This window comes from Dermacentor andersoni, chromosome 1, assembly GCF_023375885.2.
Source record: "Dermacentor andersoni chromosome 1, qqDerAnde1_hic_scaffold, whole genome shotgun sequence".
Taxonomy (NCBI): Eukaryota; Metazoa; Arthropoda; class Arachnida; order Ixodida; family Ixodidae; genus Dermacentor; species Dermacentor andersoni.
The window spans coordinates 158,946,138-158,964,996 of record NC_092814.1 but is presented as its reverse complement, the minus strand read 5'-3'; the positions used below and the strand labels follow the sequence as shown (position 1 = coordinate 158,964,996).

Genomic DNA, 18,859 nt, shown 5'->3' with positions numbered 1-18,859 from the left:
TGATCGCAACATTTTCTTTTATTTTTCTTCTATACGAGAGCAACCTGCCTAACTATGAACAATCGCAATCAGTAGAATTTTGAGTTCAAATAAATTAGTTTTATAATCAAGATTCCCTACAGAATATGTGAAACTACACAACAGCGCACAACTTGCACACTCGGTGGGTCGGTGGGTCTTTCTTCGGGAAATTTTAATGTAATATGCTCTTCGGGAGGTTTTAAATCCACCCTTCGAACTTTTAAGATGGTTCGCTCCGTATAAAAATGTTAGAAGCAGTTTCACATCAGAACAGTTAAACCACGTAACAAATGAATACATTTTCGTGGTTCAGAATACCAGTGTTCAAGGCGCTTGTGTGCTATTACGCGTTGCTGATTTGCACATTACACGCAGAACACATTACGGCTGAGCCCCGACCGCATGTAGCCTCGAGAAGCATTAGAGGAACGAAAGCGCTTAGCATACGACCCTGTTCACTAAGTTAAGGAACGCTTTTGATGCTAATCTTTCATAATATAAGGTGCTCAAAAGTGGTTAAATTTACTAACCGCACTTTTGCGATCCGCACTTGATGGCAGAGATATATAACGAAGGTCTATTCATATAAACGATGTAGAAACCTAATCATGCGAGTCCAGAAGAGCATCTAAATTTTAAGCTCAGAGAGGAGGCATTATGCCGCAGTTTTTTACTGCAAAGCAACAAATAATCATGGTCTAAAAGTAACAAGGCTAAGACTTTTCTTCTTTTTTAGGATCTGTACATCATATGAAAGGTTTTTGGAAGAGCCAAGACGTCAGCCACTCTGTAATAATCACATCATTCTTGTCTATTCATTCTTAATTCTTGTCACATCATTCTTATTCTGGTTTCGTACAGACGTGCGGCGCAGCAACGAAAGCACGCTAGCTTGTCTTTCCTCGCCCTCGTCCTGCATCTTGCACAAGTGTATAGCGATTGTGCGGGGCGCGAGGTGACAGCCGAAAGCATTTGCCCTCCTTCTCAAGTCCCATACCAAATTTGTAACTTTTCTCAAGAGTTTGCGGCCGCATATAGCAGCCTGCTCACCCGTTCTTCGTCTTCAAGGCGGCGGCGGTTGTCCTCGAGCTGGGTGGCAAGTTGTGTCTTGAGGTGGTTGACGTTGTCCAGCGAGACCTTGAGTTCGTGCACCTCCTTGAGGTACTCGGCGTTCTCGGCACTAAGGCGGGTCCTCTGGGCCGTCACCTCGGTGACAGTGCGGTTCAGTTCCTCGATGCGGATGTTCAGCTCGTAAACGGTGTGTTCCAGCTTCTCCACGGTCTTCTGGATCGTGATCTGCGGACAAGAAACGTTCTCTTATAGCAGACCGTCGCCTCCCTGAACGTAGGGACCTGCGCCGTCAAATTGCTCGTTGAATTGCTTAATGCCTCAATAACGCGTTATCTGAACAAATAAGGCTTCCCTGAACGTGAAGTTTGTCCTAGCTTCATTGCAGAATGCTATATCACAAGTATATTCAATTAAGGGGGTAAACTTCACTAATATTGGTTGCCCAAGAACGAGTTTTTTTATCTATCTTTTACCACTGAATATAAAAAATACGCAGTACGAGGTGCATAGCAATTCTTGCCTAACATATTACAATTAGCCATTTAGTTAACTCAATCTTTTCTTTTATATATATATATATATATATATATATATATATATACATATATATATATATATATAAACATAAAGGAACCTAGCCGTATAATAACGTGTAAAGCACAACTATGCAAAATAGATTTAACTAATGAAAAATCATTTCCTCCACCTTCCCTACACAAGTGCCTTTTAGCAATTAGTAACGTTATCTCCCGGTTACAGTAAGGTATGGTAAGGTAGTTTTCTCTCTCTTTCATACCGCACGTCGTTTCAGCTTTGCTTCGTCTTATAATTATCGCAACCCAACATCGAACGGTCTGTGCATCGTCAATTGGAGGTTTAGCAGGCGTACACTGCTGATTTAATTTTTTGGGTGGCGTCCGCCACTTGATCTTCGGAATTGATTTTCTTGAGAGGTCAGCTAACTTTGATACTCGCTAGCAAACCAAATTTTTCGGTTTAGCCTGCCAGATAGTGTAAATCAGCATAATAACTACAGTATTCTTTTCTAGCTTATTAATTCGGCTTCGTTATGACAACCGTGATGAGCGTCAAGTGCTTTTAGAATTTTTTTTCGTTATCACCTATTAAGCATGCCAACAGACAACGAATGACACAATCACTGAAGATGTGCTGCGACTGGGCCTATTGTTTTCCCTTTAGGAAGCGTCGTTCTGGAAAGTGCCGTACCTTCTCCTTGTTCGTATTCTCGACCTGAGCCAAGAGTTCGTAAACTTCGGCCTGGAACTTCTGCCTCTCCTTCTCGGCCCTGCAGTAGAAGAAAGGAAGAGTAATCGGAATAGGAAAGAAATGACGCCATTTATTACTGCAACAAAAGTCTGAGATCGCTATGTTTAAAGGGGCCACAGCACTGACGAAACGAATTTTCTTTACTTGGAAGTAAATGCGCCGTGCTATAGCCGTTGAAATGCTTTCGTGCATGAACTTAACGCACTACAGTTCTAAGGTGAATAAAGAAAAAAATATGGGCTAACTTTTGCCCACTGCACGAAAGTTGAGCAAGAATAAAATTCGTTCAGTAAGATACGATGTGTCATAAATTTCTTGGCGTGCTTTAGCTCTCAGTTTGTGTGTCGACGTGCCACAACAGGGTGGTTTTCTAACAGCTCTTATGGTTTACCGGGCAATGATTGGCCCAATCAATTATAGCTGACGGCGTGAATTTCAATCAAGCGTCACGTCAGTAAGAACGGAGTAATGTCCACGTGTACAGTCGCAGCCCATTATAGGTTGACTGGCTTTCCTAGACGTGAGCACCTTATTTCTTCTTTGAGTGCTGTGGTTCATCTCGCTTTATCTTTTACGAAATTCTGCATAGGCTCTTCCCCATGCGCCACAGTGGGCCCTTCCAAGATGGCCTAGCTAGTGTTGTAAGCGCTGTCAGCCAAAGGAGCTTGACGGCGCTCCTTTTTTCCTTGCTCCTGCATGAGGGAAAGGTGTCACAAGGGCTCCAGTTGTACCCACTCATTCAGTGCAGTGTTTTCGCTTCGAGCAGGAGGTCGGCCGTATTCGCTGTGAAGTAAAATATATCTGGGAAGAAGCCCCATTGTGAAATTTCGCAGAATGGCCAGGGTGTTATAATTCTATATGCTTACTCACTGAACTGACATCGTCGTACTTAGGGTAAGCTGCTTCAGTTATACTTATGTCAAAGAAAAAAAAAAGGGTTCTGTCTGGGGTGGGTCCTGTCGGTACTTGTTCCGAGCTGCCAGCAGGCGAATAGAATGAGCACGTCGAGTGGTCGAGCAAAATGCAACAATAGCACATTCATAGGTTGTGGGGCAAAGGGCCACACGCCGTCTAAAGTGATGCACGGCACAGCATGAAGCATAATTGAAACAATGAGCAAAGCTAATATTAAGCTCGTGGCCACGGGCAGGGCGATTAAAGAGGAAAGCTCCCGTGCTAAACTCCTTGGTATCCTTCAGGCGCTCGAAACGAGTGCCGTTGTAACAACGTACTTGCTCTTGGCCTTGCTCACAACGTCCAGCTGCTCCTGCATTTCGGCGATGGCCTCTTGGTGCTTCTTGCGCAGGTGGTGCGCGGTCTCCTCACTCTCCAAGTGCACATCCTCGAGCAGCTTACGCAGCTTGGACAGCTCGGTGTCGCGTTTCTTGTTCATCTCGACCACGGTCTCCGAGGAGCCCTCGGCTTCTTCCAACCGGTCGCTCAGCTGCATCAGCTGCACCGTCAGGTCCGACTTCTCGCGCTCGATCTGCACGAAGAGAGGGCACATGGATCATACATGACGCGCCCAACATAGAAACGCTTGTCGCTCACCAAATACAGCTTTAATGCTTGGTTTCAGAACTGTAAGTTTTATAAGCCAGGCAAAAAGAAAAAAAATTGCTACTCGTTGTTGCAGTAGCTGCGCCACAAAGGGCTGTGTTTATTTGATTCCCTTTTTGTTCGTTGTTTTACTACATATACCTTGCAACAAATTCCTCAAATAAATAAAAATAAATGCCGCGAAAGCCGTTCTCTCGAGCAGCGACGCGCGCACGCACCTTAAGATCTTTCTCGCATTCTTAACAGTGCGATTACAATAGCTCTGAAACCCTGCAGTCATTTTTTTTTTGTACGTGCGGGAGGTGCTAGATTAAGTATTGCGCATCAACAGTTCCTTTTTCTCACGAGTAATAGGAATCATAGAGTACTTCCCACTACTTCAATGTACTTCACGGCAGTCCTGCCATACAAGCAAACGGACGCCTGCATGTGCTGATGGACCGCTGGCGTCGTGAATCTCTCACAAGCGTCGTATTTCACTGGAGACATTTGCCGATGGTCCTTGTGGCTGATTCTTTCGTGCTTGCGCTTATTTGGCAGTTGTTTTTTTTCGCTGCAGTCCTATTCACTGGTATTTGGTGGGCGCGTAAATGTCGGCAGATGTGATGTTTAGTTCACCTTCCACACAAAGATGTTGTGTGACTCTTTAGGAAACATGCGGAAACAGCGGTGTTCGAAGATTCTTGTCCAATCAAGCGATTGGGTGTTGGGTCGCGTTTGTTGCATTATGCCCAGGCCGTAGTCATGCGGTATTATTGTTCTTTAATATATGCTATACTGCTACAACGTATACACATTAGCAGTACTCTTAGTTGGTCCTCGTTACTTCTCCGCAGATTTTAGTTTTCGTTTCTTTCCTTCACGTTTTAATGAAGCGCATCTTGGATGGAAACACGTGAAACGTGAAGAGTCCACCGGACGCCATAAGTGAAATCAGAAAGCTACGACACCTTGCTGCTCTCTGAAGCGCATGATTAAAATGCAAATTTTCCAACTGTATTGGCGTAAAATTTCCTGAATTTAACGTGCACAATATTTTTTTTATTGCAGCATATATTGCTGCAATGCTGTGGTAGTCTCCTGTACACACTGTCGACTTAGGCAACAGAAAATTTTCTTGCTCGTTGCGCAAGGTAAAACTAAAACTCATTGTACAGTAGCTCGTTCATGAAATGGGCAGAAAATCTTCTCAAATTTTGTTGCTTCAGTAAGATTCGAAAATACGCTTTCCCCCACCCTCACCCTTTTTTTTTTCTTATTTCTAATACACAGCAAACATAAAGGCACTGTAGCTGCCTCTTTCCTTCTTTCTTTAAAGATCAGACAAGCTGTCCCATTAAAGGCACTCTGCACTTGTTGGTAAAGGCATTCAGGTCGACTCGCTCACCCTTTGCCTGAGCTCCCGTTCAGACTCGAGGTCCTCTTGAAGCAGGCGGAGCTTGTCCTGGAAAAGAAAAAGAAGATATCGATGTCACGTGCACTGCTTGTAAATGCATATTTTGAGGCAACTAGTCAACCATGATGAATACACTAAAGTATGGGGTATCATTTCTGCATTAAAATGTGCACATGAACCTCGTCTGCAACAGCACAGGTAAAACCCGCTGCTTTTAGCAGATAATGATGCCATGCAGCGCACGAGAAATCTTCAGTCTGGAATATAACGCATACAGGCTAGCCACCGATTGCTCGCAATAAGCAAGCTGTACGAAAAAAAAGAGAAACGAAAACGCTGCGTAGCCGTACTGCCTCGTGCTGATATTTTTCTTTCTGTTTCTTTTTGAACGGGGCAGCTGCAGTCTACTCGCGCAAAGAGCCTACACATTATGCGAAGCGTGCAGAGCTGTTCGTCATCGTGTTTCGTTACCCGTGTCTCTTGTCCTTTCCGCGCGCACGTCCCGTCAGAAAGGAAGAAAGCACATTACCAAGCCTTGCGCGCGACTGATTGGGCAAGCAAGACCTTTTAGAAGGCCCACAACAGGCACCGGAGGCCCTTTGCCGAACCGCCCTATGGGGCTGCCGGCTTTCCCAACCGCTTATTTCAACCTAAGTCGTAGCAGAAGGTCAGCAAGCGGGTTGAATATATTTGGCTCACTTGTTGCTTTCTCCGTGCTCTCTTTTATTGACCTTTTCTTCCTCTTTTTTTTTGCAATCTTCCATCCCTTGGATTGTTTTCATTTCGTTTACTCCGAAAGAAATCTAATGATGCCTAAGCCGTACTTCTGCAAGCGGTCTAATAGATAAACTCAATAGAAATCGCTCTCAACTCGTAAATATTAATCAGACGTTCAGCGATCACGTGACCTAATCTATGCGATTCGCGGAGCACACGCTGTAATGAACGTAAAGAAGAGAGCGAGGAAAAGGAGAAAGGCCAAAGTAACAGCCCGCCTATTTCATTACAAATAACGAGACCACGCACTCTCGCAAAAATGCAAAAAAAAGAGAAGAAATGAGAAAGCATATTGTATGTCATCATAAGAAAAAAAATGAGACGCGGAAAATTCTTTGCTCTTCGTTTTAAACTCTTTTTTCCTTTTTTCCCTCTGCGTCACATGCCGGGCGTACGCTAATGTTGGATGCGGTCGCCATGAGATGGCTCCACTGACAGGCAACTCGATCTCGTGGCGGCGGGACCGAAAAGGCCCGGCTGGAGCTTCCCTTTTTTTTTTTTTAGACTGTCTCCTCCTTTTTCTTTATCATTTTTTTGCCCTTTCTTGCTTAATTTGGTCCTCCCTTCCTGCTTCGTTTTTTATCCCCTCCTTCTCCGTCTTTCCGCGTGTTCTCTTTAATGGCCTTTGTGGAATGCATGGTGGTGGAGCGCTATCTTTGTCGATCTAGCGTTACGCTTATTAGGTAGCCATTACCTTTCTCGGGAATGAAAATCTTCGTGGGTTTTGCAATCAAGAACCTTCTGCAATCAGCTTTTAAAGGGGGTTGGGGCATCACGCAGTAAAAGATGCAGAGCTGACACTGCTTCGCTGTGTCTTCTTCTGTCGTCTCAAGTTTTTGTTTGCCGCAGTTGAAAGTTCCTTTTTCCTCCTAGGTTTTTCTATTTGCATGTGCGTTTCTCTTCAGTGTTTTGCCTGACAGCGCGCTGCCATACTGAGCCAAGATAATGTGTTTGGAGAGGAAAAGATAAAAAGAACCAAGGGGCGGAGCAAATGAAAGAGAATGGGAGAAACGACTGGCCTTACGAAAGCAGTCTAGAAATCGAGTTTCACCGTAGGACGCGCACGCACAAGGGAGGAATCTTCTTTCAGGCAGTCAGAACGCACCGCTGGCCTTTTTGTCGAAGCCTTTAAGAATGTGTCGGAAATGCGCGACTGAGTTCCTTCTTTCCAGTGTATTCTTAGCACGGAAGAGCGGAGGAATAGCGCGGCTTTCCATAATAAACGCTAAACGAGCCTCCTTTGTCGAGACATGTCTTTTGATGCCGTCGGTGCGGTACCAGTAGAAGAACCAAAAACATTTTTAGAAATCTATTTTCTGCCCATATGTCGCAATCATAGAGAAGTTGCTTGTAATTAATGATAATAAATATCGGCTAATCAACTAGCATGGCATCGTTATGATTCAAATGTATGAACTTTCTCGGGGTCGTGCATTTTTCGGTTTTTTGTCACGACATGAAGAATAGCAAGCATAACAGAAATTTACATAAATTACGAAATATAGCGTGCTTAAATTGCGCTAAAATAATTCTAGGTTAAACTCGCCGCTTCTTCCAATCGCAAAAACTGGCGCTAAGCGTTTATTTTTCTTCTTCGTGTGAATGGGGACCCAGTAGTTTCTCTAAGCTTTCATAATTACAGCATGGATAATGTCTGTTCTAAACAGGCATTTCATTGTCGGGAAATTGCAAGTTTTGCAACCTCCCCAGTTTCCGTCGATTCTCCGGCGTATTCGTGCTCGCGTTCATTGCGCTGCTAACCGGCGAGGGCCCCTGACATTTCATCGCAGCCTCGCGAGCAGTACTCGAGTGTGCGTAAACCGACAACTGTCGCGTTCGTGGAAGAGCTGCTTCGCCTGACGAAGGAGACTCGACCATCCGTGGACAGACGCGAGCCTTCCTCGTGAAGCCCAGCACCGCTACTAATCGGGCCGAGCGACAACCGCGAGCCTTTTTTGCCATTCCTACTGCAGACGGGCGGCGACCAAACTGGGGAACGCCTCGTTGTCGGTGGGCGTAAATAGAAGGACAGGTCGGCCGGAAAGGACGCCTGTGACAGAGGTCGTTGCGTATGACGTGGCGGCGCGTTGTGCGCGGCGCTCGAGACGAGGAGGAGGCGCCGCCCGCCCAGTGAGCCACGCTCTGTTTCCAGCCGGCAGCGCCGCCACCCCGCTGCCCAGGAGGCCCTGGCAAGCCGAGGAGACCTGCTGGCGTTTATAAATACACCCGGCGGGATCTCCGGCCAGTGGCCAAATTTAGCGTCGGAGCCGGCGACGGTTCCTCCGTCGGTGGTGTGCAGCCCGCGAGCGCGCGCCTTCTTGGTGAGCTCACGCCCGATCGCTCCTCGCTGCCTGAAATTTTAGAGCTGCCCCTGGCGCGAGCGCTCCCTCGCTGGGGGTCTTGCTGGCATACGGTTGGTCCCTCACCGGCAGGTAGCGTACGTCAAAAAGAGCGGTGGCCTCCGAAGGCCCTAAAGGTCGCTGCCCCGGTGGCGGAAGCTACGCCAGGTCACCTGCTTGAGGTCAGCGATCTTGGATGCGACGCGCCAATAACGTGCCCCGATTCCATCTCATTAGGCCTTTGAATCGCACGGTGCGACAGCCGGCTGAAACGAACAAAAGCAACGTTTCCACTTTTTCTCCACTAAGTGCACACAGTTTTTGCACGCCTTTGTGCATGGGTATCTTGACAACGGATAGCTAAGCGTACTGCGCTTTGCGTTCCGACGATGGTGCCCTCTTCTTGTGTAAGACGAGTCGAGTAATGAACTCTGAATTAACGCTGCGCGCATTCTTCCGGGCCGTAACGCCGGAGCGTTTATTGCGATGATGTAGATGAAGATTTTTGGAAATAGTGGCACGTAACCACTCTGGGTGATTAATGTACTTAGAGATAAAATGAAAATTAGCTTTCACTTCCTTTTCGGCATGTCGGCCACAAGAGGCGCTCACGAATGTTATTATTCATGGCTGCGTAGCTCAACTAGACCCAATTTCGCAGCATATGGAAACGTGATTTCAAAACATTAGCTGATTGTTGACAAAATTGACTCTACAGTGTTTCACACATCAATCACTACAGTCCTTTGCGTTTCATTTTGTACCTTCTGGTAATATGTGTGCGCATTTCCTTATAAGCATCGCCCGTTGTTCTTGCGTGGGTCCGTGTCTTTTTATAGTGAAAACATAAAAAGAAGCGAAGTATCTGGCATCACGTAGGTTACTTAGTTCATCATAATTATGCTTTGGCATTAGATCTGAAAATTTACCTTGCGGCATCCGCCATAAGCATCAAGAAGCAAGTATTTCTAATTCATCTTCTTTCAGTTGCACTAACTAAATGGATAACAGGGTTGTCTACGTACATTTATAAGATTTTATTAGTAATATATCCTAAAACCTACTGATGAAAGAACTTGGCGATATTTTGTGCGACATTCCCGCATGACATAACCGTACGTCGTTCTTTTCTCTTCTGCATTGTGTGACAACTTCGGTGTCTAACTCAACACGTCAACTTACCTACTTCGGTCAGCGATAGTCGTAAGTCACTCAACAAAGATGAATACCAATGTTCAGTTTGTTCATGCAATTTGGCGTGAATAGAACAGAACCCGGCTAGGACGCTTACTCCGGATTCCTCCTTCGTCCATGCTTTACCTTCGAGGCTTGCGTAAAGCGCATTTTACTTAAAGGAAGCGTTGAGAATTGCAGGCTGACCAAAGAGCCCATTTAGAGCACTAAATTTACTCTTTTGTACTGAAGAGTCGTCTTCTATACTGAAGAGTCGTGTATACGTTTCCTACTCCCGCACTTAGGACACCGATAGGTTGCCTCAGGTGATAATTATCGGTCCAGCAAAAGTCAGATTCCAGAAGTGGTGCCTTTCTTATAGATATCGTCAGGCATGTAGTGTTTGGTAGCAGTAATGTAAAACCAAATGCGCAGTAGTAGGTTTAAAGTGCGATCATTACTTATCAGTAAAATAATTCCTACTGTCCTTTCCATGCTTTTGTTCTCCATATTAAAGGCAAGGAATTGTTTTCAAATCCGAACAATCATCTCGAAGCAACCTCGCATTGTAGTGGTGGTGCTGGTAATAGTGGAAGCGACAGCTTAGCTTGATATTGATGCCCCTTGATATCAAGAGGCACATCACCAGCTCTTTGCGTTTTAGTGGTGTACTGCCGCAAAACAAGGCTACTTGCTTACTGGCATGCATGGGCACGATACCGTAATGCTACGTTGGTGCCGCTCCTTAAATGCCTGCTGTCACAGTTCGTGCGTGTGACAGAGCATGTGCTACCTCCTGCGCGCCCTCGTCCGTACAAGGGGAAAGGCTTTCACCGTAACTTATATGATGCAGAATTGGCTGTTCAAGTCCGCTGATGCAGGCAGCTGTGCCCCTCGCGACTGAAGGAGCACGTGCACCCGCACTTTCTAATGCTGTTGGCTACCTGCCGTAATTTGCAGATGGGCATTACTATCGTCAGGACAACAAGAGGCGCGACTCAAGTGGAAATTTCCAGGGGATAATGTCATACATTTTGCCTAGAATTATCATTTGGCTACGGTATTATTTTGTCGCATAAAAATTTGTGTCAATACAGCAACTCTTCAAAGCAACTCTTCCGTTGCTTCCGGCATGTCGCATTGACGGCCATGAACCGTCAAGTGCGAGTGGATCAATTCACTAACTTTGCTGTTTTCCACGGTATATTCTTACACAAAGAGATGCAACCTTATATAGTTTTATGCAACGTTAATGGATCGTTAATCCAGCGATAAGATACCTTACCTTTACTACCTTAGCTCAATAGTTTAACCTTAATAGCATAGCTTAATTATCAGTCTGGCACCTAGGATGAACCACTTCACTGTACTTGAACGGTTCCTTTTGAACCACAACGACGACCCTGTCGTAGAGCATCCGCCTATAGAGGCCGGAGTTACTGGGCTCAAACCTCAGTGCCACTGACAGCCCTTACTTTTTTGTAATGTTAAGCATTGTCCCCTGTTTTGGTGCTCAGCTGGATGTGGCTGGGATTTTTCAGCGTTGGTCTCGGAGCACCTTGCTTGGAACAACAGGCGGCCTTGAAGTAGAGCATCCGCCACTTCTGTGGGATTTAGACCAGAGCTGCCGCCAAGAACCTTCCGGAAAATATGTACCAGTGCGTTCCTGACCAGGTGCACGGCCGCAAGGGGACCATCAACGCTTGGGAAAAGGAGCATCCCCACACAATAGATGCGTGTATGCCACATGGGACATTGCTGACATAATACCGCCACACCTCTCCAGCACAACATTTTGAAAGTGCACGATAACTGTTTCGAGTTGTGAAAATCACCCATTTTAAATCGGTTTATTATTAAATTACACACTGCATCTTGAAGTGGCTGAACACAAAACAATGCTTAGCGTTTCTTAGCTTTCCTCAATTTATCTAGCCGTTCCTGCGGTGAGGTGTTGCTGCAAGTGTTACCCTACGTTTCGGCACTTGCTCCCCAAGCAGCATGAGCCAGGTGGCACCACTGATGCAAGCCTCCGGAGGTTCCAAGTACACTCGAACTTGAAGAGCAGCCGCGTCCTTTCGTAACGGTCTCTTTTCGCGCTTCCGAATTGAGGCACGCCGCCATAGGACGAAAGAAGGTCATGTGAGTTTTGTCTTGCGCAAACGTTGGCAGCCATGCATTTCAGCGCTCTAGAAGCTTACGTCGTGTCTGGTGAAAACGGGACAGACACACTAGCGCCACTTGAAGGCCTGTAAAGCGGCCACTAGCCTGTTCCTTTGGGCAGAACTTGCAGCTTCTTAGAAAGCACAAAGCAATGTTTTGCGTTTTGCATGTTGGTGCTACCACTCTCATTCCTGCATTTCAAAGGATATTTGCGCCTGCCTCTCAACTGCTGCTAACGCAGGTGAAATGATTGATTTCTACGCTCGCAATGTTATTGCTAGTGTTCCGATACTGATTACGAAAGAAAGTATTACGTTGAGAAAGGGGGAATGTTATGGGAGAGGCTGCGTAATTTTGTTTTCGTACGAATTCTGAACGAGAGTAGTTCTGATTCATCCTAAAGTTATTGCCTTTCATAAGTACGTCTGCCTGAGGAGTTCCCTTTAACATGATATTATAGGTATTCCGATTACACATATCAAGTTTATTTCCCTCGAAACATAGGTATTCTGATAATATATGCGTGCAGTATGAATATTTAGCATACTCTAGCAGAATATTTGTTTCAGAGCTCTAGGTCGCGTATTCTTGCCTCACTAAAATTATATGTTTGATTAATATTATCACTCGAAATAGTTTACACTCTTTCTTCGCAATGTTTTATGTATTTGGGAAAAGAACGCGCTGAAAAGTAAGCAACATTTTAACCCTCTTTTTCACTTGCCGATGCTCAACAAAGCGAAACTCCCCGAAACTCGATGCCATGACCAAATGAGGTGGTGTAATTTTGCAGGTCTGGTACAAGCCGCCATCACCCCCTTTATAGCAAAGATACAAAGATCAAGCAATAATATTTGCCTTCTGAACAGGTTTCGCAAACTGGAATTATTGCTGTCTCTCACATCTCCTTTAACGCTTTACAGCACTTATGTAAGCATTCACTGAAGGTCAATGACTAGGCCAGCAGACGAATAGACGAAGCTTTGCCAAGTGCTTGCTTGTAATTGAGCATTCCTCGTATAGTGCTCCAAGCTTTCATTTTCGTAGTAGTCCTTGTGAATTCCCACCGCCTCAACCTAACAGCAATATTTAATGCGTTAGCTGTCTGTGCTCGAAGTCGGAGATACAGTATTTGAGCTGTGTTAAAGAGCGGAGTCGTCGCTTTATGTACGTTCTATTCGACAGAAAGCAAGCTCTGCGTAATCCAAGCTATACAACAACAGGCACATCGCGCAAACAATGGACACTGAATCAGTATAAGCGTGTGAATGTATTTGAAGCAGCAACGCGAGATTGTTGAGTACGCCTTGCGCCCGATACTCCCTCAGATCAGGATCGAAATGTGAGGCAAAACCTGAGCAGAAAGGTATAACCAAATGCATATATTCCTGGCTCCCGCAAATTGGGAGCTTGGTAAGTTGGCCTGGCTCCACCAAGCCGCTTGTGGAAAGAAAGTGAATAATTGTTTTCCCTGCAGTTCTTTACCACGCTCACTCGGTCGGTCGGTCAATATAGTTGTGCAAAACAAATATATGCGTAGTTATTAATTCTATATTCACGCATTCGATCATTTCCTTTCTTCTGTGAAAATGAGAATGAGCATGTAGGTACACTACTACATCCGTTCTGTTTGTTCAAAGGCTTTCAAGCAAGCTGAACGTCTTTGAATTTTCCCTCAGTTTTCAGTGTTTCACTGAGTAATATTCTGCCTAGCAACGAATCTTTTTCACTGACACACGACCTGCGCGCACTTCATGCGGACTGAACTTTAAGATCTACTTTTAGTTTCAACAAATATCTATTGCGTTCACAGTGCTCTGCAAGAGAACTGCAGAAACGTGCAGTCACAACGGGTGCTGATATTCTCAAGACGGAGTCTTAACTACCCTTCAACATGCGCTCTTCTTCCCCCTCTGCTGTCATGATTTCGTTTTTTTTTTTTTAATTATGTCTCAAAGCATACCCGTGACGGTCACTGCGTCCTGATAACAATTAACTAGGTCCCTTGTATTCTGGTGGAGCGTACTCGACAAGCGCACCTAGACGTCGCCTCAGCCATTGCCGCTGTTTCGTTGAGAAGGCTTGACTTTGTCAGGAAGACAAGCACCCAAGCTGAAACGTTGGCGTAGGGTAAAGCGAGACCAGGGTTGTGCTCCGCCCAGGTAACCACCTCCGGCACCCCTTCCTATCACTGCCAGCGAGCGTGGCGCGTAAAGCGCCCGCCTGGACGCGTGAGCGAGCGTCGTCGATGTCAAGCAGCGCGCAGACAAACCGCAGCCCGCGAAAGAGCGGCGGTTCGTCACGCGACCAGCCACCGGCGCGTGCTCGGTGCGTGCCTACCTCAAGCCTGGTGAGCGCGCCGAGGTCGGTGCCATATTCGATGGAGATATCTCCAGAGCCGCCGGTGCTCTTGTACATGTACTTGCTGGTCCTGGCAGACATGGTCGGTCTTCTTCAGCGGAGCCGAGTTCGTCGAAGTGGAGTCGAAGTGTGGGCAAGGCTGGGGTCCGCGCACCGGGGAACCAGAACTCACACACCACACCAGTGAGCGGTAAGAGCCCTCGACGTCGAAGTGAGCAGAGCACGGGATCGCCACTTGAAGGTCCTTCCAGAGGGCTGACTTGGCCGTGTGAGGGCGCGCTGGTCGCCTGCAGCCAACAAGGTGCTCCTGCGAGGCTTTAGGCGCGTTGCTTTTTTGCTGCGCGACCGGCCGGCTGCAAGAGGGCGGCTCTGGGCGGCCCGTTTTGGGACTCCGCGCTCCGAGCTCGGATTTCCCGGACCGGAGCCCTTTTTGGGAAGCGCGCCGTTGGCCCAGTGCGCGAGCCGCGAGCATGCCTCGGAGACGGCGCTCGGCCGCCGGTACGCTCGCGCTGCAGCCGCAGGCGCGCGAGTTGCTCGCGCATGGCCATATACGCGAGAACAGGCACGCACCGATGACGGGCGGCCAGAAATCGCGCGGCCGCTCTCGGACGTATAGGGGCCGTCGGGAAGGAAGCATGACGCCATTCTTTGACGGGAGACACGTCGATTTTGACACATACCACGATGCACGTCGGCCAAGAGAACAAAGGACGCGGATATTCCAGTAAAAAAATAATTTCTCTGGAAATAAAGTGACCTGTTGGGCTTTGTTTATTGTATATTGGATCGTTGTCGTGCGTTCTTGTTGTAATATTGATTTTATGTTTGCATTGAAATCAATACTGTTGCATTCATTTCTAGTAGTGTAGACTATATTTAAAATGAGTTCGGAGAAGTACTTTATTGCCTCACTTTGCTGAGAAAATCTTGTCTTTTGAAAGACGCTTCACTTAGCAAATTACAAATTCAAACCACTTTTTTTTTCCTTTTATGGGGGCTCAAGCCTTTCCAGTTCGAGGTGTGATTGTTATCCGGAGCTTGAGATGGTTTGTACAAATCTCCCTCATTGACATTCCGTATCAAACATGCCAACGTCTTCGCTGCTGGCACCTTGAGTGGGCGGGGCTCACTCCACATGATGCCTACCACGTAGGAGTGGCGCATATCATCTGCAGTCGATTGGTCCAAGCGGCACGATTGTTACCAAAACAGACTGTCTGGCTCTGCTCGTGTCGAAGTCCGCGTGTTCTCGCAGCCTCAGCCCGGCTAGGCGTAAATGACACCTCCCGCTGTCCACACGCCGTACACGTAACGGCACACCTGGCTTCGCCAAGGCGGTTTTCGGGGAGCCGCCATTTTGGAATCACCTTTCCCAGCGGCGTCGAGGAATGTGACCGGCAAAACTTGAGACTCTCCACTCAAAAACGTCGACTTGCTGCAGCAGGGTTCGCCCCCATCTCCTCGTCTTCGTCCCCTCCACGCGCACTATCTCCCTCTCTTTTTTTCTTCCTCCTCTCTTACACTTTCCTCGGGTGCTTCAACCGCTCTGATTTGTGAATCCTTTAAAAATAGCCCCCAGCAGTTCCTTTTTTTCTTCTTCTTCTTAGCTTGCGACTCCTCCACGCGTATTTTTACTTTCCCTGCTTGTTTCCGCTGCGGCTCGCTTGTGGCAACTTGTCTCTCAGTCTCTAGCTCCTGTCTTCTCCACGTCTTCTTTTTTTTTCTCACGTCATGAGCACGAAAAAAAAAAGGAAAGACAGCCTCAGAGTTTGCTTTTGTCTTTGTCTCCGTTTCTTTCTGCATTGGTCCTCGCCGCGGCAGTGGAAGCGAGCAAGCGCCGGTGTCACCGCAGCGGAGTCATCCTCACTGATGACTGGTGTTTTGGGTCTTGCATCGGCTGCCGAGAGCAAATAGGAATGCAGCAGGAGAGCTTACCGTTTGCTCTCAGAGTTTAGTCTGAATGGTTTGAGCTTTTTGCGGCCGTAACACTGGTTCTAAAAAGGATTACCCGAGAATTCGAAGGAACGGACATTGCAATTGACCCTCGCAGCTGTTGTTGCACCAGTCGTTCCGACATCTGCATATTCAGCTGGTTTGCCGTTGTCAAGATGTCTATGCGTCAGGAGGACGGTTGCTTTTCCCTGCATATAATTCCATTGGAATGTATTGTTCGTCGCTATGCCTGAACTTCAGACAACAGAAAATCGATCATTTTAGGACCATCTTCACACCGCGAGCAGGTTTAGCTTGCTTTAGTCTCGATCGCCCAGGAGACTATGCCGCAAGGGGCAGTCTCTCGCGCGATTGAAGTGAAAGAGCCGCACGTCGCTACAGTCTTCAGCACAACTCGGCGACCTGAGAAGCATTTGCAAGACCGGCAGAGCGCAGAACGTCCTTACGATGATAGGCACATGCGCTATATTTCGTCAAATGTAAGTGATTACTTCTTGATCTTTCATTGTTGGACGTAGGCACACGGTGATCAAGCGCCCCTACAAAGCGTTTGCTCGCCGAGCGCCTACAATTAAGGAGCCTAATTCACAAAGATTTTCGTTCTTTGCCATGGGGCGGTGGCGTTCTCTAATAATATGCCCAGCATCAGGATTGGTTTGTTTTTGTGAGTATACGTGCAAAGTTCCATATTTAGCTGTGACGGTGTTTAATCAGTGCACGTGGCGATACAAAGATGCAGTAATCATCTTTAGTACATCAGCAAGAATCAAGTTCAAAAGCCCTCACGGTGGTCCTTAATAATTTACTGCGCAAATATTATTGGTACTGCCCGCTTATCGGTGCGAGTTGCAGCAAATTGCTTCTCCCTTTTCAGCTTTAAGATTTGCTGGTTATGTCCGATCTCAGTCCAGGGGCCCTATAACGTAAAACTATTCCAGTATGTTTTTATTCCAATCTCCTGATGTCAAATTTGCGTAACCGCCGAGGTAAGCATCTGGCGGTGACCCGCAGTGTTATGTGAGCAGACCAATCAAACGCTCTCCTCGTTCATAGGAGGTCACTTTTGTTTGCTTGATAAACGAATAACATTTCCTACACTGTGCGGCTTGTCTTATCTAATTGGCTGACAATGGGCGAGGAGCATGCTCAAGTGGAGAGGGGTTCGATGGGGCCGAGCCAGTGCACTGAAAATCGATAACCGGATGAAGAGGGTGGTGCCGGCGTCTGCGATTGGTCCACTTTCCCTTACTTAGCTTGCGGTGGCTGGTCAAAAATCGCGGCGACATGCAACGGAAGCTTAAGAATGACGGTAAAATGGGTCCTCGGCAAAGAAGAGTTGGAAAAACGAGGTTGCAAACGTGCCGAAAGTGCTCGAAAACGTTACACGGCCACGCAAAAATTTTCATAATACGCTAATAAACCAATGCTTTCCGGCTGGTGCGAGTAGCCAGTGCCTGAGCGATCGGCAGCAGCCACCTTTTATTCCTTTCGTAACGGGGCAGCCTGTGGCTATTCAGAAGAAAATTCAGTTTTGTTCGGCATATTAATACATCTTTAACGCGTACATGTCACTTTGACGCGGGGAGTATTCGTGGTATTGTGTCGTAGCGTGGCAGGCAGGGGAAGTGGGTGCAGCCCGAAATCTTTTGACCAATATCCGAAGGCTAATCGCGAATAGGCGTCGAATCAGAAATAACTACTTTTCTTTTGTTCGGTCAAATCATGCATAATAAGGGTGTACACGTGCCATTAGATGGGGAGCTATCGCGGTTTTCGTGACGTCGCGTGACAGGCAGGTGAAGTGGGGGTGGTCCAAAAAGTTTTAACCAATCGCGGAGGGCTGATTGCAGAATTGGAATAGAAATGTTTGGAATAGTTTTACGTTATAGCGCCCCAGATTGGAGCCACGGATTTACTTGCTATGTAGCGATGTCTTCCACTTATATTTGAATTTTCGCTAAAATTATAAAGAAAATTCGATTCTGGGGTTTGTATACGTGCCAAAATCATTATTTGAGGCACGCCATAGTGGAGGCAACCCTGTTAACTCTGACCACCTGGGGTTCTTTAACGTGCATCCAATGCATGGTATACGGGCTTTATCACATTTCACCTACGTCGAAATGTTGCCGCCGTGGCTTATTAGCGTAACGCCATAGCCACTACGCCACCACGGCGGGTTTGAATTTTCGTGGTCGCATTCGTATTAGTTAGGTTTTTATGTCCCTTAATGGCGAATTTACTCCTAAATGACTTCATAGGTAAGAAGACGGAATTTCAACTAGCACTTTAGCTTCTGTAGTGTGCACACTGCTTTAAAGGCCCGACCACACGGAGAACGAGATACGCGTCTCGCTAAGCGTACACGTGAGCGCAAGCATCTCCGGGTCAGTAGGAGTGTGACGAGAGGGCAGGGCAGAGCAGGGATCGTGATCCAGAAATCTGATCCCGATCGGGCTCGATCGTAATCGAAAGTGCCCCGCGTATGACACCCGTATAAAATTCGAGCACTTGCCTGTTATGGCAGCGTCGGGCAACACATTTCTCGCCATCTCGGTCAACAAGAATCTCGTCACACGCTTATTCTTATGGTGCTTGTGCTTCGCAGACCAAAGTGCAGGCAGAGCCTCGACGCAGGCGGCTAGCGGTTCATTATTAATAGCGCCCATCGTCTTTGTGCGACACGGAACCAGCGGCGACTGCCGGAGTGTCAGCACGATTCCGAAACCACCACCACTTGTTTCCAAACCTGCGAAGT

At 47.0% G+C, this 18,859-nt stretch overlaps 1 protein-coding gene across 1 annotated transcript in view; it reads right to left on the bottom strand.

The window, feature by feature from the left end:
* Positions 1-14,379, bottom strand: part of Prm (Paramyosin) — a 32,200-nt gene extending 17,821 nt beyond the window's left edge. Inside the window, exons 1-5 of the mRNA XM_050195343.3 lie at positions 14,128-14,379; positions 5,327-5,383; positions 3,612-3,865; positions 2,320-2,398; positions 1,072-1,317 (exon numbers count right to left, since the gene is read on the bottom strand). Of these exons, the coding sequence (XP_050051300.1) occupies positions 1,072-1,317; positions 2,320-2,398; positions 3,612-3,865; positions 5,327-5,383; positions 14,128-14,229 (738 nt within the window). The 5' untranslated portion in view covers positions 14,230-14,379. The remainder of the gene's footprint in view (positions 1-1,071; positions 1,318-2,319; positions 2,399-3,611; positions 3,866-5,326; positions 5,384-14,127) is intronic.
* Positions 14,380-18,859: the final 4,480 nt, after the last annotated feature.